This window comes from Scomber scombrus, chromosome 6 (assembly GCF_963691925.1).
Source record: "Scomber scombrus chromosome 6, fScoSco1.1, whole genome shotgun sequence".
Classification (NCBI taxonomy): domain Eukaryota; kingdom Metazoa; phylum Chordata; class Actinopteri; order Scombriformes; family Scombridae; genus Scomber; species Scomber scombrus.
In genome coordinates, this window is record NC_084975.1 from 7,590,176 (window position 1) to 7,611,757 (window position 21,582).

A 21,582-nucleotide genomic window follows, 5' to 3' on the forward strand; every position below is an offset into this window, starting at 1 on the left:
TGTTGCTATGGCAACCCCACCACAGTTTAAATGGTCGTTTCATCTGGCCCGTTTATCGAGCTTTCTCTCAACACGTCCTTAATTTATAGTTATCTTTTTGTATGTTTGTTGTTTTTTCTTTTAGTAGTTTCTTTGTGTGATCAGTTACCTGCTAACCAAGCTAACCACACCAGCTGACACAAACCTGTTTCTAAAAAAAAACATTTAGGAACTGTGTCTTAATGTCAACACATCTTATGAGCAGAACCAAAAATTAGTAACATAACAATAAGAAGCATTGTGTGTCTTTCCAAAGCCTGAATTATCACCCAGTGCAATAATGGTGAGGCTCATTGATGTGTTTTTAATAGTTTACGGAGGTCTACGGCACAGAGGAATAAGATATATCAGACTTTGAAGATATACATACTAAACTAATAAGTAGAATCAATGTTAATGTTGTTTTTTATTGATGATACTTGTGTCTTCCTGGCATAATATTATGAATCCAGTTTCCTTGTTAGTGTAATACCTAATGTTTACACTTTTGCTCTAACTTGTCTTAATTACTATGATTGAAGTGTTTGTATTTTATCCTGTACTGTTCTCACAGTTTCACGGTTGCCTCCAGTAAAAGGCAGAAGCAAGTCCGCACACTGTAGCTCCTAATCCAGATCTGCATTGGGGACTTTATTCTGCCTTTTACAGATTTAGTTCTTTGGTCCAGCACCTGGTTTACAGTTTTTTTGTTCCAGATGTGCACATCTACCACACTACTTTTTCATAGCTGCCTCCAGTAAAACCCTTACAGACTAACTCCAGTTTCATACTGGTATTACAAGACCCCGATCAGGCAAATTAAATTGTACGCTTTTTTTTGTTGAGGGCTACATTTAAAAAAAAGCGTGGCTTGCTGCGTCTTTTTCAGGCGAGCACCAAATCACTTCTCCTTAGCCTAACCGTTACTTTGCTGTGAAGTAAACTCTCTCCAGGCCTCCTGTTTTCTGTTCAGATCACGCTAACTACACTTAGTAAAGTCATGTAGCTCCAGGTATCTAGTAACAACCACCACTAGTTTGTCCTCCATGACTGTTATCTCCACTTGTTGTCGTCACCACCACAGAAGGCCTGAACGTTGCCCCCCGGGGCTGCTAAAAAGCTCTCTGTCTGATCTAAGTGTGCTTAGCTTAGTAAGCATAGTGTAGCACAACACAACACATCAATCACACTGATTAAAACAGACATGTGAAAAACATCTTAGAAAACATAGACCGCATTGAAAAGCAGCCCTTTAAAGTGTGTTGAGCATTATAATGTTCACAGTTCTCCTATGTAGAGGAAGTCATGCTTTTTCAACAGCGTGATGTATGAAGAGAAACTACAAAGTCCTCCCTTACAAATGGAGGTCAGGAGTCTTTATTGTTCTTCTACTGCATTGATCAAATCAGCCACAATAATGTGGCTAATGCAGAAGCTCTGATGTCACAGCATACAGTAACCGAGACAAACCCTTTTTGTGTGTTGTCGGCAAACGTCACAGCGGCGGTGAGACACAGGATGCAAAGGCATGTTATCAGCAGCCGCACAATAACCATTGTCTGGATAGTAAAAAGGAGGAGGAGGAGGAGGAGGAGAAAGAAAAGGAAAGAAGATAGTATATATAGTAACACTCTACCTGCTCCAGTTTGAAGATGTGCTGGTTGAAGTAGTGCTGGAGTCGTTCGTTGGCGAAGTTGATGCAGAACTGCTCGAAGCTGTTGTTTTCATAATCCTCAAAACCAAAGATGTCCAGGACTCCTATGGACAGGATCTGGTAGAGAGAAAAAACCACAGCTCATGTGCTTTTCATATTTTACACATTTTTTGGAATCAGTTATCAGAAAAAATGCAATAAAAAGATTTAAAAAGGCAACACTGTAAAACTTTATGATGCTTTCGCTGCCTTATTTACAGATATTTTATGTTTCTTTTTATAACCCAGTCTTTACAGTTTCAGTGACCGAGCCACCCTTTAGGCGTCAGTAAGATTAATTCCATCATATATCATTAATACGCGCCATCTGAAGGAGGCGTCCCCCACAGAGGGCCTTTAATTAAGAAATGGACTGTAAAAGCTGTTTTCAGTTTAACTTTATTTCATTCTCTGAGTGTTTTATTTCTCTCTTAAGGGTGATTTTTCTTTTTTCTTTTACCCTGACGTAAAAAACATACATGGACACACACTGAATATATAATCTGTTATCTGTATACAACAACCTTGACACAAAGGGCAACCTCATCGACCTGCTGACAGCGCTGAGGGAGGACAAACGCACACACACAGATGATGTCAGTGCCAAGGGAAACACACACACACACACACACACACACACACACACACACACACACACACACACACACACACACACACACACACACACACACACACACACACACACACACACACACACACACACACACACACACACACACACACACACACACACACACACACACACACACACACACACAGCACTGGGACAGCAGAGAACCAGAGGGGGTAAATTGAGCTGAGGGGAACTTGATGCCATCTGCCCAAATGTTCCTGGCACACACACACATCGAATGATCTGTTTTCTAATCCTTTAGATGCCCCCACTGGGTATGACTTGCCAGCTGCCACTCCAACACACACACACAGACATACACAAACCCACACATAGTGGAATTGTCATATCACGCCACCCAATGCATCTGGGAGTAGGAGAAGCCAGAGAGAAGGGGATCTGGTCTTAAATGACAGACAGACAGATGTGGTTGACAGACAGACAGACAACAGCAGGATGGAGAGGCAATAAATGAAGATGAGTAAAGACAGAAAGAACAAAGGGAAGACCTGAAGCAGGACAAAGGGGAGGATAAAGGCAGGCTGACTACATACAATACTTCTCCTCCATCAGTGTAAATTAGAGTTTATGTCTTGTCATAGGAGGAAAAAGCACAGGTGTCTTAATATTGCATTATGTGCTAAAGTGGCCCAAATTTAGATTTGATTTTTTTATGTGCCTCTTGCACAAGTCGTCCAAGAGCTGACTCATATCTGATCTCTAGCTATGCGACCGCTGTCCGCACGGTAAGATCAGAATTCATGTGGTTCCTGTCGCCTGTCGTCATCATTCAGTGTCAGCACCTCACAGCCTGGTAAAAATAAACAGGTCACCTACTTGTTGACAGCCATGTCATCCATGTTTATGGTCTGACTGCTGCAAAAATGACGTTATTGTTGTTATTCTTGTACGTTTGCACGTGGCTCACATTTCAGTTAAGTCTATGCAGATTAGGACCAGTGTTCAAACCAGAGCCAGAAAAAACATCACTTTCAAACATGAATGTGAGCCTGGGTCCAGACCTCACTCCACTAAGTCAAGTTGACTGATTCTGTCTGATGTCAGGCAACAAAAAGATTGGATTTGACTAAAATATTGGAGTTGAGCATTAAGGCCTTTAATGTGAACGTTGCCTCAGGGAGCCTCGTCAGGGAGCCAGGAGACAAAAAACAGGGCCCAGAAACTAGTAATGCTAAATGGATCCAAATGAACTGTGGTTTCCCTGCTAGAGTATGTCTTGTCAAAATGCCTGCCTATATACAGTAATACATCTGTGTATGGAGCTCTAAGGATTAGTCAATTTAATCCATTAGTTGGCAACTATTAAACCTTCAACTATTTTGATAACCGATAATTCATTTTGAGTCATTTTTTTAAGCAATAAATGTCCAAATTCTCTTATTCCAAAACTCAATGTGAATATTTTCTGGTTTCTTTAGTCATCTATGACAGTAAATTGAATATCTTTGGGTTGGTTGGGACAAAACATGTCATTGGAGAACTTCTATTTGGGCTGTGATCATCATTTTTCACCATTTAATGACATATAACAGACCAAACAACGGAGGATATAATCAACAGATGAATCGATGATGAAAATAATCAGTTGCAGCCCTACATGTGTAATATGAGGTTACCCATGATGCCGTTCAATATGTGAGTAACAGTGATGAGCAGTGCTCGAATAGGATCTATTTTTCTTGTTTTCCTACTCAAAGTGAAGCTGTGAGTGTTGCTGCTAACCGAGAGAACAGGAGCCCAAAAGTAGTAAGTAGCATTACATTATTCTGGTCGCTAGGCAACACAGTTTGACAACATCTTGTATGCAATCTAACAGCATTGGCTAGTTAACATGGAGTCAAAAAAACAAGTCAATACATGAATACATGAATAGTCAGAGTTAGACCACTCAGAAAAAGAAGAGTCAGGTACACAGTGTGGTATGAAAGCACGACATCTGTGAACTCAGCCTGATGAATATTTCCACCTGATAGCGGCGCAGTTCAGCTGGTTAATGTCACTGGATGATGTCAGACATAATTTAACCTGTGGTTAAAGGTGCTATCTTAGCTTGAGAAGACAATACTGAAATAGAAACCCTTTTAATATGAATACATATACATAAATATTTTCAGGTTTGTTACAGTTAGTCTTATTGTGAATTTGTACTGAGCACAAGATATTTGACCCAAGTCTAAGTCTAAGTGTTCTTACCTTTGAATTGTCCTCCAGGTCCCTGTTGTTGAGCAGAGCATGGTTGGTCCTGAACACAATCCAGTCAAACAGCGCGCTGTACAGTGATTTGGCCATGGAGTCCCTTACGGTGCCGGCCTACAAACACACACAAACACAGAACATGTGAGCCTCTGCATGATCAAAAACATATGGATTTCTTTATCTGAAACAGGAGCCAATAGTGTTTAAAACCACTGTGTGTTTGTGTGTGTTTTATCGCTCTCTCGCTTTTATCGGTCTCTCACTCTGTTTCTCTCTCTCTAACCCTAACCCTAACCATACACAGCCGTGAAGTTTTTTATGTCACAGGGGAGATAGTGTTACTTATGTGGCCTCAAGTGATGAATGAACACAGTGGGGAACACTTGTGCTTTTTTTTCTATCTGTGCACTTCTATTATTACATAGATTTTTCTATTTTATTAGATTTTCTTTCTGCTGCTTGTCTTTTTCAGCAATGCATCACAAAATTTTGCAGCATGGCCACCGTTCACTGCTCATCACCACCTTTGACATGTATTGCAGGAATAGTATAGAAACTGGAAGACTTCAGTGTATAAACCCACAAACCTGACAACTGATCGGCAGTAGCTTAGGGCGAAGAGACAAACACAACATGAATGCTACTTCTGCCTCCTCTGGAATCGGATCAGTGTCATAATAAATGTGTGAAGTGGGCAGAGAAGAGGTCTAATGAACTACTGCAGCAGCTGAGTCATCTGATGGGACCGACTGAGAGAAGAGAACAGGTCTGGAGACGGAGATGAGCCATTCAGAAGAGCACTGGGAGCAATTAATTAATTAAAGGATGTGTGTTATAAATCATCATCTAATACAACATGCCTAATTTAGATCTGGTCACCAAGGAAATCTAATTTCACAGTAGTACTGACCCATTAAGTTGATTAATCAATCAAAAGTTAAGTGATGGGAAATTAATTGTCAACAATCATTTAAGTCATTTATTAGACATAAGTGCAAATATTCACTGGTCCCAGCTTCTCAAATGTGAGAATGCGTCTCGGGACTGTCAGCGAGATAAAACAACAATGGGCTGTTTTATGGACATTTCATGACTAAGAAGAATTCATTAAAAAAACAACAACAGATTAATTAATAATAAATATAACGGTAACTCAATTTCACAGTTCCATTTGACCCCATTGAAACAGTTTGATATCTGGGGAAAATAAGCTTATTTGCTTTCTTGCAGAGAATTAGATGAGAAGATCAACACCACTCTATCTTCTGTATATGAAGCTAAATGCAGCAGATTAGTATAAGGGCTAACCAAAACCAAATCTGCCTACAAGTAATCACAAACAATCACATATAACAGTATTTGCTTGGAAAAGCTCCCAAATGAAGATCTTTTAACTAAAAAACATTACATCATAGTGGTACATGAGCACTGAATAGAATTATCTCAAGGTGGCATTTGAAATCAAATAAATGTTTTCATTGAACATAAACCCATCACTTAGTCTATAATGTGGCCAGAACTGTTTTTTAAATTATTTAATTACGCTTATCACTTTGCCTATGTTGTCGATGATCCAAGATATCCAGAGTTTTTCCAGTAATGCTGATTAAACATCAAAAGTCATTTTCTCTAAGCTTTTATTTGAAAATGTGGTGAAAGTGCAACGTCTCAGCTCTCTGGTACAAGTTTTGAATGAACTGTTACTGCACTGCTGACTAATGGGTTTTTAGTTTTTGTTTAGGAGCTTGGAGGGAGTGATTTTAGTGCTTTTAACAGTGGGTGCTTTTGTATATTCCTCTTGCATAACTGATCTAAAATTTGGAAATGTTTGCGTGCAGTACGAGCAGTTTCAGAGATGTTTGTAGCTGCAGGCAATCCGGAGACGCTCAGAGAAAGCACTGTTGGAATATTTGGGTTTAGTCAAGCTTAATCTGTCCCCCACACAATAAAACACGAGTTACTATTACTAAACAAAACACTATCTGCAGCCGTTCTGTATTTTTAATGGTGAAACATGCACATTTAGCAGGGGGAAAAAAAGCCATCAGCAGTGGTTGTGTGTGGCTGGGATGGGAGAGAGTGCACATAAAGCTGCCGGGGCCGCGAGAAAACAAGAGCTGCTGCCCAATGCAGGGATGGATAATGGCTGCTGGCGTCAACTCTTTCTGAATTTCACTCAATTTCTGACCAGTCATAACTTTTCATATGTATATTTTTGAATAAGATTGTCCAAAACTGGAGTGGCAAGGCATTAATCTCACTCAAGTAAGATTGATGAGGACCTATTAGTTCTCCTAATTTACCATCAACACTATCAGCCTGTTTGCACCCGAGCTACTGTGCCTCACAGATGGTAAATGCCAGAGAGCTGCAGTAATACCACAGGCTGTTATTAATAAATTGTGAAAGCATAATAACAACAACCACTTTGCATTTAAAGAGTAAACACAGAGCATGTTAAAGCTTATAGACGACTTTCTGTTCTTACGTACGATCCTCTCGCTGTGCACAGAGCCGTAATACTTGAGGTGTTTTCAGTCAGGAGCCAGAGCCTTAAGTGCCTCCAGACCTGCAGATCACTATTTGGACAACTTTTTTATAGATCACTTTTTGATCCATAAAAAACAACACTGCCAAGAGCAGCCATTATTACTCCCAAACAAGCCAAGGAGCAACTATGCTCTCTCCTTAGACATGATGAAAGGCATGCTATGCTAACATAAGCAGACTTAAATGGAGACTTGGACAGCGGACCACGTTCTTTGGCAGCTAGAAGTGTTATGATTGAACGAGGAGTGGAACATGACAAAAGAAATGTGCTTCAAACTGCATTTTCACACTTGCAACCCCCAAAATGGTAATACATCACAACAAATAGCACCATCGGAAGATACTTTGTTCAATCTAATTAAAGAAGATGTAAATTAACAGAGAATGGGAAGTGAGTTGCATGACGGTGAAACCTTTGTAATTTTATTGGCCTCTTGAGAAGGAGAAACAAAAATGGTTGTCTTTATACTGTATATGCAAAAAGGATTCATAAAACTCTGACAAAGGTCGAACATTATCAAAAACAGACTGACAGTGTTGCAAATTTGGTATGCGTGTTTCTTTTTTATCAAATACAGCAGACAAGCCACCAGGAGTTGACAGTAGTGAGAGTGATAGGGCGTTTGCTTTCTCTCATATCAAGCTGGTTGTCATAAAATAAGGTTTACACTGATTTTAAATGCTAATTATAACTCCAAAGGCAACAATGGAGTGTTCACAATCAACATTTGGTTTATCTTGGCTTAATTAACTATTATGAAGTGTTGTAATCATCTCACCAATGCAGAGTTTTCCACTGGTGTCATGTACGAAAGCTTTTATCACAACATAATAATATGGCAAAGTAAGAGTTAGTATTTATTATTTCTTCATTCACGCTTGTCAACATTTCTGCTGCTACTCCTTCAAAGATCTGATTGGTGGACTGTTTCTCCAACTAAAGAAACTAAATTGTTCAAGATTCAAGATTTAGAGGTCTGGAAAGAGGCTAGTAATCTCCTAACACACACAAAGGATATCAGAGAAGGACGAGAAAACAATACCAAAAACCCAAATCTCACAAGGTGTTGTGGCAGCAAGAATGTGTTAATTAGGAATCAGCAGAGGAATAAGTGGTGAGAAGTAACACTTTATAAAGTCCACCTGGTACATTTGTGTGAATTTGATTGGGTGTTTCTTGCCAGCTGGTAGCTCAACAGATGATACATTAATAAACAAATGAAACTGGGCATGAATTTGAGAGCAGCTTCTGATCTGCTAATGTCAGTGAATCTTCACTGGTCTGCCTTGACTAAGCTTCAACAACAAAGCTTTATTTATCTCAACATATTACTCAGACACTATGTAACAACACTGGCTTAGAGCGAAACAAAATGAAGATGGAAATTCTCAGAAGTTCAGACATTTGCTAAAAGAAGTTGCTCTGAAGCTCTTTAAACACAGACTCACTCCGCACAGCACATTAAAGCTGAATAAAGCTAACTATTCAGAAGGCTGTTATATAACAACAAACTGTGTTATAACTCTTTTAGAGGTCTTTGTGGGACAGTCATCCACATCAAGCCGCGATGCGGATGCACTTACATTGAAGGACCTTTGGAAATGCTGCCTGCTGAGGCCACATGCAGCCAACAGCTGTGATGAAGCAAAACTGTGCATTTTAAAAGCTGCCTCTTCACTTTTTGCATTATTGATTGTTTATGATATTTTTAGCTACTGAGCCTGTGACGTTCCCACTCCCACAAAGTTATGTAAGATTGTTATGAATGTTATGAATAATCCAACATTTACGGAAGAATCACGACTGAAATGGTTGAAGAGGAACTGTGGGACTGGCAGATGTGAACATTTGACATGCTCACTGAGCATGCATTGTCTCGGTGTTGTTGCCATGTAATTTAATTATTCACCACAATGAGAACGAGGAGGGAACATGGGTGGAAGCAAATGGGTTGAAAAAGATTTTACTGGAGGGCCACCCAAGAAACTGACAAAATAATTAGCAAGACTTTATCAGAGACTTTTGTAAACAATAAAGGTCCAGCTTGTTAAACTGAGTCTTAGCTGGTGTCTGAAATTACGTGTCTACTGAGGGGAAGTTGCTGCTCTCTCTCTTTCCATCTCTGTCTTTCTCCTGAAAACCACAGGAGGTGTGAAACACCAGCATGAGCTCACACTGCACGTGGCCTGCTAGCTTCCTAACTGCAGGATGTTGTGTGTGTGTGTGTGCGTCTCACCACAATGTGCCAATCTGCATATGTTTTAAATTACAGTTTATGTAGTTGTTATTTTTGTGTATCAGTGCAAGTTTAGTGTGCTTGTGTGGCTATGTGTTAAGTGTTTGAGATACGTTTACAATCCCCCAGCAATGCGAAACTCCGTCTACACGCTCACTATGAGGCTTCAACCACTTTAAACCTGTATCTATATGGAGCGCAAACCATATGAATGAGTGTCTGGCTGCTCCCCCATCACTTCCTCCCATCACTTCCCCTTCCCCATGTCTGCCTTTCAAACAGGAAGAAGACAGCGCACCTTATCTTGACATGGGCACACACGCGTGACACACATGCAAACAATCATGGTTTTGCAGACACTCTTGATGTTTTCTCGTTGCTCCAGTCCAAACCATGAAATAATCTGCGTCTACGCCCCGAGCTGCACCACAGATGGGGACATTATTTAAACTCAGCTTGTTGAATAATGGAATTCCCCATAATTTAACAATAAATCTTATCAATGATAACTTGATAATGGCAGTTTGAGTGTGATTGAGGCTGAACTCTGGTAGAACTTTGGATTGTATAGACTTTATATTGTTATCGTCTAAAACACTTGTTTCAGTTTCAGCGTGAAACAAGGACTACTGTTTATTTCTGCTTCCATTCACTCTAAATGCACAGTGAAAAAATCTAACTTTTGGCATGTAAACAAACTGAAACAAAGCAGATTTACACAATACTTTACAGTATACAAGACAAAGAGTCTACAACCATGCTAGCTGCTCAGCGTTGTTTTGGGTTAATGTCTTTGCTAAGGTCATCATGCTAAAAAAAATGGAGGGAAATCACACATAGATTCTAGTAAGATGCTGACTCTCAGGCAGTCATAAAACATGCAGAAAAGTTTCACAATCATAACTGCGATGTATTTTAACAAATGAAGATCAACGTTAATGTTTAACAGTTCTTCTTTGTTTAGCGTGTTAGCATGCCAACATTTTATAAGTAGCACTAAATACAAAGTAGAAAACAAGGTTCAACTGGCTAAAAACCAAGCCTTTGTTGTAATAAATGCACAATTTTCTTCTTTCCCTTGGCACACTAAGGCATTGGGTCATGGACTTTTAACATGGAAGAGCAGCTTCTTCTTCCCAAGTACCAAGACTACTGTACATAAAGTGGGAGAATATTCTCTTTTTCCATTCATTCCTGTGTTGAAAGTCTAATTTTTTGTAATTTAATCAGGAAATGGAGAAAAAAAGGAAATTATGAACAATTTCCCAAAGAACATGACATAATAATTGATTCCATTTTTGTGTTAAACATTGTCTCAAAAAATCTGCAAACAGCATGAAGCCTGTTGGCCTTATGGAAGTATGGAAAGGATTGGATACCAGATACACAACTAGAACTTTGCATTTTAATAGTACATTCAACTAAGCCATTAAAATGCCATTTTTAATGTCCTTGAAAAAGACAGAAACAAACTCAAAGCTAAATTCTGAACTCCCTGTATGTTGCCAAACACAATTTCCATGTCTGAAAAGGGAATTATTTTTACTCTCATTATTGTACTGGAACCAAACCCAAACAATTCATAACATATTCCACCTGACTTATCCACAGCCCATCCAAACAATTTAGGAATCTTTTTTGTTTCCAGTTTCCAAGTTCAAGAAACGCCAACCTCTTCACCGATGGGGTGAAGGAGGTCAGACGACTCGCCCACATCTCCCCATCTCATCCCGGGGCTGGATGGGACAGCTGCCTAGCACACTTTCTCAAACTTTCTCATCCAAGGAGGAAGAAATCATTTCTGAGAAGAACTAGCAGCAATTGCCAGGTTATTTTTTCCACATTTCCTTTGCATGAAAACAGGCGTGTTATGGATTCCACAGGTGGCCTCAACTCGCTCCCACGGCCCTCGGTCAGACGAGGGTAAGGCTTCACTTTCGTTTCTCATGCGGTGTGTGTGTGTGTATGTGTTTTGTACATTTATCTTTGTAATAACCAGTTTGTGTGTTAGGCCTTAAGGGTGACTACATTACTTTTTTCAAGGGCTGTTTGATGTTTGAGACTTGGTTTGAGGGTTAAGATTACGGTTAGGTTTAGGTATAGGTTAAGGTTTGGGATTTCATTATGTAAATGAGGGTACTGATAAGTATGTCAATATAAACGTGTGTTTGCATGGTACATAAGGCATAAGGCTGCAGTCAGATGGCTGCCCTCTCATTCATTTAAATGGGGGCAGTCCATAGATGTAGACAGGAGTGCCTACGCAGAGAGCTTCGACAAAACAACACAAAACAGCATCCTGCTGAAAAAAAAAGTTAAATCTGGGTCAGCTTTTGATGCAATGTGATGTCATTCGGCACAGCATTGTGTTGGTTGATAACCCATTCCTGGTGGATTACTTTTTTTACGTGAACGCAGTATTCCTACTGTTGTGACAAAAGACGTAGTCGCCACCGTGATAACGAGTTGTAAAATCCTTTCTGTGAGTATTACAAACTGTTGTGCAGTGATTCGGGGTGTGATTAAGCCCATGACCTGTCACTTCAACTAGACTTCCTGAATCTCATTTTTTAATATTTAGCATGTTACTGAATACATATATTGCTGTTTTTAATTCTTTCTTCCAATGCCAGACTTTTGACTTTTTTCATAGAATACCTCTATTTTATATTTCAAAACCTACATGAACTAATGAATCCATTTTCAAATGAGAGATACATTTTGCTTTATAAGAAATGATCTCCCTTATACATCATATCAGTATCCATGAAAAACAGCTGAACAATTTTGGTGCTTAATGGGAACACTTACCCTACAGATGAAAACATTCATTATAGATTAGACAAGTAATCAAAATGTAATCAAATGTAATAAGTTACATTACTTTGACTAAGTAATTGAAATAGTTACATTACTTATTACATTTTAAATAAGGTAACTAGTAATCTGTCACCTATTACATTTCCAAAGTAACCTTCCCACCCCCTCATATGTTGTTTTGATGAGCCCCACTAATATTTAACGTCCTGCCGTTCAACACACCTCAATGTTGGGACACTTACAGTATACAACACTTTATACACCATTAACTGTATATACTACTACTGTATGCAGTACTTGAGAGTAGTTTCCTCTCTTTGAGCACACATGCGGGGGATGTTATGGATTCCCCAGGTGGTGTATAAACTCCTTTTCTGTATGTGTTTTATCTGTTAAGTGGGGACTTTCAAGGATCTGAAACTCTCTGTTTCTCTATCTCCAAGTATCCATATCTCCACTTGCCTGTCGCTCCTTTTAAGATAAGGCTTTCTTGTGGAGGACAGGAGGGAACTTCCATGTTATAACACTAGAAGCCGTAGGAGAGGGTTCATCATAGCTGTAGCCCTCGTCCAGGATTAGGTGTCTGGTCATATTGTCTGAGCCTCTGTTGCAAAGCTAGTCTAGAAAAAAAAACGAATTTATGTGTCTGAACCATTTGTGACTGAAGGAGACTGAGAGAAAGAGAGAGACAAACAGACAGACCCAGGATCTGGTTTCTGGCCTCTGTACTGTATATTCCAGTGGAGGTTGCACATTCCTGAGACAAGACCACATGACTGCAGGGTGGGGGGTGTGGTGGTGGGAGTAACTATTGTTGGGCTAAACTAACCCGTAGATCAGATGGAGGGGGGGGGGGGGGGTATAGCCAAGCAGGGTAGCAGACTATCTATGTGTAGCATTTCCTTCCTTAGACAAAAGGCCCTGCAGCCATGAGCAGGGAGCTGGACCAAATTCATTTCTACACAGAGCCATCAAAGGCTTTACAGATGGAGAGATAAACTAAAAACACTGAATACTAATATTAATATTCACAAGCACAATGATACGCATCACAGGAGTCTATCTGGGTCAACCGAAGCATCCAGGAGGTAAATTTCATAAACTGTATGTCCAGGAGGCCTTAACTTGCACAGACGGGGTTAAAGTTGCACTTTTTGTTTGACTCGACAGGAAACCGGAAGTCGCAGAGGAAGAGAAGCCTATCAAAAGAGCCTTAGAAAGAAGCAGTGTGGGCCGGGGGAGTGCCACAACAAACTCCCCAGACAAACTCCAAAGAATGCACACACAAACACAGAATCTCCCCCTACAGCTGACGCACTTCGCAACAAAACATTTGGCTCAGATATGCTTTCCCCAGGCAGACTGCAATGTGCTCCAGTCACCTCCCTGCCTTTTTTTCTGCGCCACACAGGCCCTTCTGACCTTTAGTATCATGAGAAGAAGAGGTAAATCTGATAAGAAAAAGAGGTAAAATTCCCTAAAACATGTTGACAATGTCACTTTTGTTTGGCATTTTCTGTGTTTTGTTATAAGTGTGGCTGCAATAAGAGACCAGACAGGCTGACAGGGGGGTCTTCAGACTTAGAAGGTCAAAATCAAGTCTTTATGTTTGGGACTCAGGTGGGTAAACGTCACATTTTGACATGATTTGATGCGCGTGGATGTTTCAGTAGCTAAAAAAAGGTCACCTCTGCAAGTTTGTAGGGCACGATGAGCTTCTCTCCGACAGTCACCGTCTTCCTCGTCGTCAGCGCTTCAAGCAGCATCTCCTCTTTCACCTAGGAGAGAAATAAAACATATGAGGTCATGGACAAGAACAAGATCAGGACCAGGGAAACTGGACAAGGAGAATACTTCATTACAATCAATTCAGATAATTGTGTGCATTTATTTGATGGCAGTTAAGAGTGTAGGGAATCGTGACGAGATACAGTGGGATAACACACACCAACGGTCCAGTCATTGGCTGTCATTCAAACCAAGGACATTAGAGTTGGATGCTCTGTGAGGTATTATTTTACTAAAGGAGTAGTTCAGAAATTTAATTCTATAAAGTTAGAAGACTTGTAAGAGCAGCAGAGGCTGAGATATCCTGAACTTAGTCCATAATGGTGGTTGATGGTTCAGTGTTTGATCCTACATTTCCCATAATGCAACCAGCCCTTTCTAATCAAATGCTGTACCATGCCTTTTTAAACTCTGTGCATCCCAGTTTGTAGCTCAAGCCTTAACAATCTGAAGTTTCCAAACCCAAGTTGAGCTAACTAGTGAGATCATCAGGGGTTATTTTTTTAGACTTGACAAAGCTCCTCCAGACCCACAGAAGACATTACACATCTGTTTTCACAGCCTGAGTTGTGCTCCCCATGATGAATACAAACACTTGTGAAAGAAAAACAAAAAACATCTGTCCTGCTGAAGTGTCTTTGAGCAAGACACCGAAACTACCAAGGAAGCTTTTCCGAAGCCGAGTCTGACCTCCGACCAAACGAGAACATTTTGATTGTGTATCAGAAGAAAATAATATATTACTAGAAGTGTGTTTTAGATTTAAAACCCTGAACTCTATTAAGGTCATGTTAAACACTTTCTTCCGAAACATTTGGTGATGACTCAAGCTATGGGTTTGGCGATATGACAATTTCCACCATGGGACGTGTACAGATTTTGTTAAAGCGTTTCTACAGAGGGAGCTATCTCTTGAGAGTCCCCCCCTCCATTAAAACATTTGTTTGACTTATTGTTATTTCACTTGGATATTTGAGCTTCATTGTGCAGAATGATGTACATTAACAATACATAAATATGTAAAAACAAGTAAACATTGAAACAAAACATACTAAAATATTCATAGATTCTGGATTTTTCAAGAAGATAGGAGAAGATGCAATTTTAAGAATTTTAACTAAAAAACATATCAGACACAAATGATTCATTTTTAATATCTTAAAACATGTCTGGAGGATACCTTTATTATTTATGGTCACATTTAGGCCATTAAGCTGGAGTGCCTTTGGATAATACTGGATTTACAAGATTTTTCCATCTATATGATGAAGTAGCTTGATTTTTCCGGTATGTAAGTCCCTAAATAAGACAAAAAAGACATTCTCATTTGGTCATTTTTAAAAATCTATAATCAGTTTCTCATTTTAATTTCCTAAAAAAATAACTATATCATGATTTATATCACAATTTCATAGGTAAAATTGCATATATTGCCGTGATAGAAAATGTTATTTTTGACACCCATCCTGAACTGCCCCTTTATTCTTGCTAAACTGGAGCTCATAATAATCTGCTGCCGCCTCCAACTGACATGTTGTAGCTGTCCAAGATTAACAGCTCTCACATAACCACTGCTCTCCATAAACACACATACAGCACAGTACTATGTAGCCTTGCACGCGAGTACACAGACTCTAAACTTGGCCCCAGACAACCCATTGATGACAGGGCCACACTGAAGAAGCAGATGTCACCGCACACATCTCCTCCATCTACAGGGATTATGGGAGTGGGCCGAACAGCTGCTGCAGAGACCACGTGTTTATGTGTGTTTGTGTGTTTGTGTGTGTGTGTGTGTGTGTGTGTGTGTGTGTGTGTGTGTGTGTGTGTGTGTGTGTGTGTGTGTGTGTGTGTCTCTCTGTGTGTGAATACATGTGAGAGCATGTCTTTGAGTGATTGCATGATGTCTTCATGAATAAAAGGCAAGGGTTTTAACGTTACAGTTAATACCATTATGGATGTTTTTTTTGTCAGTTGCTCCCTTTGTAAAGGCTTTGACACAAACAGGAGGGAGGACAGGCCGGTGTGTGTGTGTGTGTGTGTGTGTGTGTGTGCGGGGCGGGGGGGCTGACATAATCAGACTTCATTTCACACTGCCTGGTAATCCTTCTACTAAGAGCAAAGCCTATTCTGCAACCCAGTGATTGGTCTTTAACTGGTACATTTCCATGTATTAGTTGCTTGGTAACTCAGAGGCTTGCTGCTCCGTCTATGATCACAGCTCTAATACGATAATACGCAGAAGTTTGTAAGCACTGATTTTGGGGTGAGTTATTCTGTTCTCAAATTAACCAGATTTTTTCCCCCCTGGGACATGAATTACTCATATCTGATTAGCATCTAGGTTGGAAAAGTTCATCCTGTTTCTTTAATCATAAAAGCAAACATTGAACCAAATATGATAATCAAAAGGTAAGCATGAACACAAACCCTCACACAACCATGACCATGTAATGTTTTGGCTGCTTTTTCCTACATTTACACTGTATGCTACCCTTTGAAGATGGTCAAAAGACTTGCCTTAGCTAACTGTATGTAACTGCATTTGGTATCCTGATAGTTTACACACACACTTCATACCATTTTCCAAATAATTAAACGTTAAATTGGGATTAAGTTGTGTGGAAGACCTCGCTATCAGCTCAACATCTTACTTTTTTTTTTTTTATTTATAGAGAATAGTGCACATTAATCAACACTGACATATTAACAATTACCTTGACTGCTAATCTGCACGTATCATACTGACTCAACTTAAAATGGTCAAAAAGATAAACTACCATTAAAATGAGAGGGAAAAAATTGAGCACATATATTACAACGTTTGTCAACACCAGCACTATCTCTAAGGATGACTATGTCTTTATAAGAATGACATTAAATCACATGCCTTCTGTTTAATTTCGTGTTATCAAAATGAGGAAATTGACCTGATTACTAAACACAACAGCTAAAATGACACTTAAAGAAAAACAGTATGATGACTGATGAGAAAAGAAACAAAGAAGAAAAACCTCTGACAGGACCTGATTAAAACCAATTTGCTTACATCAGGTTGTTGCTGATGACTACATTTTGGACTGGACTGGGCTCAAGTGGAAAGATATTGTTTAGAGGGAATAATTCAGCATTTTTGGGAAACACTGTTATTCACTTTCTGGTTGAGAGTTAGCCAGCAATCAGTTAGCTTAGCTTAGCATAAAGACTCTGTTGCACAAAATCCACCTAGCAGCACCTCCAAAGCTCACTAATTAATATGTTATATCTTATCTATGTAAGGTAAACTGTACACAAACCTATGTGTAAAAACAAGGTTATGTGCCATACCATTTGTTTGCTGGGACCAGTAACTATGACATGTATCTGTTGGTTGCCTGGCAACTGCTCAGCGCCAAGGAGTAATTTGACATATTAATCCCCAATAAAGCAAACTAAACTGATCAAATATGTGTTAAAATATGTTAATTAGTGAGCGTTCAAGCTGCTGCTGGCCAGTTACCTTATGACAGAGCCATGCTAAAGGTTTCCCCCATTTCCAGTCTTTGTGCTAAGCTAACCGAACCAGCTACCTGCAGTTTAATTTTTACCTGACAGATATGAAAGTGGAATTGATGTTCATTTCAATACTGTAGCATTAAAATACAATCAACAAATTGAGGGTTAGGTGCGACTAGTTCTCACAGAAATCGATTCCCCCTGGACTAATTTCCAGTTTGTGAAGGAATGTTTCTGGTTAGGTCGAGTCACTCAACTCCACAGCTCAGAGGATCCAGTCTGTCAGCCATCCTTCAGCCTCTATGAGCTCTACTTCCTCTTCCAAGTCCACCTCCGCAGGAAACAGGAAGCTCCAGCCAGCCTCATTACCCATTCATGCATCAATCCACACTCATTCTCCTTGAAAAGTGCTTCACATTAGTGTGCCACAGTAATACTGAGCGCAGTGGCTCACATCCCATCCTGTCAGATATGTTGCCCGTTTTTTATTATCTAACTGAAGTATGGACTGACTTCAAACCAGTCATGCATAAGAAGCCCTCACTCAGAGCCAGTACTGTATGTGCACTTTGGTTGAGCCTTTCCAGCTTCAAATGACTCACACACACACAACTGAATTTAGCAAACCTCAACAATCTATTTTAGCCATTTAGCAGAGTCTCTTACATAAAGGGTCTAGGAATATGCATCAATAAAACATAGATGCTCAGTACTTTTGATGGTGTCTGTCTGGTCTGTAAATCCATCAATCATCTAAGTAAATTAATTAAAAATTGAATTTAAATTTTAAAGTAATAAAAAAGACAATTCAAGTGTAAATCACAGTAAATACATGCTTTGCTGTCAAGTCACAATTAGATTAACCTTTTCAACTACTTGCCCATGACATACCATTTACTCTTTTTTAAAATCAATTTATGTGAAGAAACAATAATAAAGAGTCATTTTAATAAAACCTTTGCATATTTTTCAAATAACACAGATTTCCCGTTGATTGACCCCTGTGTCTTCCCGCCCCAACATCTGTTTCAGAAGAGACGTTGTCAAATTTGAGACTTAAGATGCCCTAAAATGCGGCCTCATTTTGAGTGTTTCTTCCTTTGATTTTACTAAGCTGTGGTTTGGTTTTCTTTCTTTCTTCTTCTTTGCTTTGAGAATGTTTTATAAGTCCCTCGGGACAAATAGACTTTGCCTTTGCACCAACTAACAGACATCCAAATAAACTTGAACTTAAAACACTAAAAGCATGTGGGCAACATGTGGCTCGGCTCACGTCACTGCCACTCCTCGGGACCTCTGGAGAGTCAAAGACACCGGTCTGAATGTTAAAGGGGAACCCTGGCAGGCTCTCGACAGTCATAACATCCCTGTGGTGCTGTTGACAGGAGTCTCCGGCACACTTTGGACATTGTTTTGTCAGCGACTCAACAAGCACATCCGGCTAATCGTTGCAGTTTGTAACAGGGACTGGGAAGTGACACTATCCCTCAATCTCGAGGTAAATCAGAACAGCATGTGGATGTTTAAGCTGTCCTCAAAGTGCAATTTGATGTGTATGTGTGTGTGTGCGTGCATACATGCGTGTGTGGTCTGCACACTGTGTCAAGAATGAACCTGCACGCAGGACAACATCATAAACATGTAAACGCTGTGTGGCACGTTAACCCATGTCAGACAATGTTTTTCCATGTCTCTGATCATCATGTAGACAATAAAGAGTGTAAGACAGTTTAAAGCTACAGACCAGACAGATTAGTGTATGACGCATACATAAAATGTCAGCCAGATCGCGGTGAGGAAAATATACGCACAAATCAAACCTGTTTCTGTTTGTGCGGTGATGAAACAGAAGTAAATCTACAAAAATACAATTCAAAAATAAATTTAAATAAGCAAAAGAGGAAGCGTGACCAAGTACTGTAGGAGACAGTTCAAGATGCACTGATATCATAACCTATAAATATTCTTTTTAGGCAGTTTCACTTCTAAAGTTTGACTATAAAATGCTTTGTACTCCACAGGTTGGCTGAACTTTATGTGACCTTTATTTACAGAGACAAAATGTCTGCAAATCAAGCAAATCAGCTTGCAAATATGCAATTAGACAAGTAATGTGGAAGCAAGCATGTGATTGGACAAGCACAAAGCATCCATCAGACATGAGTGAAAATTAATAGCTGACAGACCGAGACACAAATATGCAGCACTTTGTGGGAAAAAAACAAAAAAACATGAGAGGTTTATAAAAACACTCCAAATCAGAATAAAGGAACAAAAAGTTCACCGGTGACTTGTGTCATAACTTTAGAATTAGTTGAAGCTTGTATCAGTGTCTGTTTCTGTGATTATTCAAATATGATTTAACCATGCAGGTGATTTTATGGCTTTGCTCTTGTTGTTGCTGGTGGGAAAGCACACCTACGCAACAGCACACCATCAAAAGAGGTCTGAAAATAGCCTCTACAAAAACAGCACTTGTTGGAAGCTCTGGATGGTTGGACAGCTCTTTGGGACCTGAAGCACCTCTTAACTTCCGCTGTCACCACAAGCTGCTCTTGTACACAGAGAGCCCTCAGCTCACTGAAAGGCTTTTTGTGAAAATCCACATATGGAAGATAAAATGTGGCAGTGGGAATCACAATTTCTCACAGTGTTTAAAAAGGGGAGGAAAAACTCCTTCGCTCAAATAGATGCCAGTTGTGTTTTTTGAAGTTCACTAAGTCCATGGAGCTGTAAGTATCTCCAGTGGGCATGTGATGGAATACATTCGGGAGACAAAATAGCAAGGAAGGTATTAAGGGAGAATAAACAAGCCCTGTGGTAAAACCCTGCCCTAATTCTTAATTTTTATTATCCTTCAAAGTATTTTGAGTATCGCATTTCTGCATAAAGCCAACAAGCCAAAAATGCTGTTTTTTGACTTAGACATGTGATACGTGGTGTTAAAAACGGGATTATAATTAAAACAGGATTATATTGTATAAATATCTTTTTTGTTGCATGCAGACCTGTATTTGCGCTTTGACTGTGAATACTATGAACCAGTGTTGGTAAAAAGGTTGTTTGAGTGTTTATCGACTTTGTGTCATTTACCTCGAGCAGCTCTGAGACGATGGGCAGCCCCTCTGGGTTGCAGATGTCAATGGAATCATCCCTGTAGGTCTTCTTCTTGTAGCGGATGTTTCCCAGGTGGAGAATAGCTGACAGCAGCGAGAAAATCCTGGTGTAAAAGAAAGACACTTATTGTGAATACATTGACATTGTTTAGGGCAACTAACTCACTGTATTATCAAGCATGATGTACAATGAATAAAAGGAGTTTCTGTGCTCAGAGATCCTTCCTTAGGAGCCTTGCTGTGTTTTTCTTTATTGCACCAAGCTGGAAAAAATAAGTTCATCTAATGAAATATTTCACTTTAAATAGTTTTTGTGGTGGAGAGATAATAATCAGGAAATCTATTTTAATTTTCACAACTTGCTGACAACAGTTTCAATTCCTGGCAAATACCTGTGTGAAAAAACGAAGTGCAATGACATCAGTGACCTCAGCAATGCAAGAAATTTAAAAACAACACATTACAGAGTGATTAGTTTATTATAGCCTCCTTACTTCACTGTCCCTGTATACACATCTGCTGAGCCGCTAATATGTTTTTCACAAAAATGAGATAAATGTCAGCAGGTTAATTCGGCTTAACATTTAATGATCCTTGCAGAGAGTGAGGCTGTGGTTCTATAATCATTTGTGATCACAACAGTTTTATAAGATCATAAAGCTCATCTTACTGTTTGCGTGTGCTGGGAAGGAAGCCGACCATCTCCATAGCCAGCTGCAGTCGCTCAAAGTCATGTTTCAGGTCTTCTCCATCCACTGTGAAGCAGTCCTGCTGGTGTCAGGTGGAAGCAGGGGAGAAGAGAAGAGAGGATAGAAAAGGAGAGCAGAGAGGAGGATGGAGAAATACATTAGCATCACAAAGTGTTTTCTCTAATGAATAAACAACACAACATCTCCACAAAACAAAGGGCCTGTGAGTACTTTGTGTTACTGATGGATCTAAGTAGTGCATCAATGTTGCGCAGAAGCCTGAATGAGAGTGTGTGTGTTTGACTAAACAGGGTTTCCCACAGTG

General features: G+C 39.6%; 1 protein-coding gene across 1 annotated transcript in view; it reads right to left on the reverse strand.

Annotated features, from left to right (window-relative positions):
• LOC133981701 (unconventional myosin-IXAb-like) overlaps positions 1 to 21,582 on the reverse strand; it is a 163,108-nt gene that overhangs the window by 45,425 nt on the left and 96,101 nt on the right. Inside the window, exons 7-11 of the mRNA XM_062420525.1 lie at positions 21,239 to 21,339; positions 20,546 to 20,672; positions 13,858 to 13,947; positions 4,560 to 4,676; positions 1,655 to 1,789 (exon numbers count right to left, since the gene is read on the reverse strand). Coding sequence (XP_062276509.1) covers positions 1,655 to 1,789; positions 4,560 to 4,676; positions 13,858 to 13,947; positions 20,546 to 20,672; positions 21,239 to 21,339 — 570 coding nt within the window. The remainder of the gene's footprint in view (positions 1 to 1,654; positions 1,790 to 4,559; positions 4,677 to 13,857; positions 13,948 to 20,545; positions 20,673 to 21,238; positions 21,340 to 21,582) is intronic.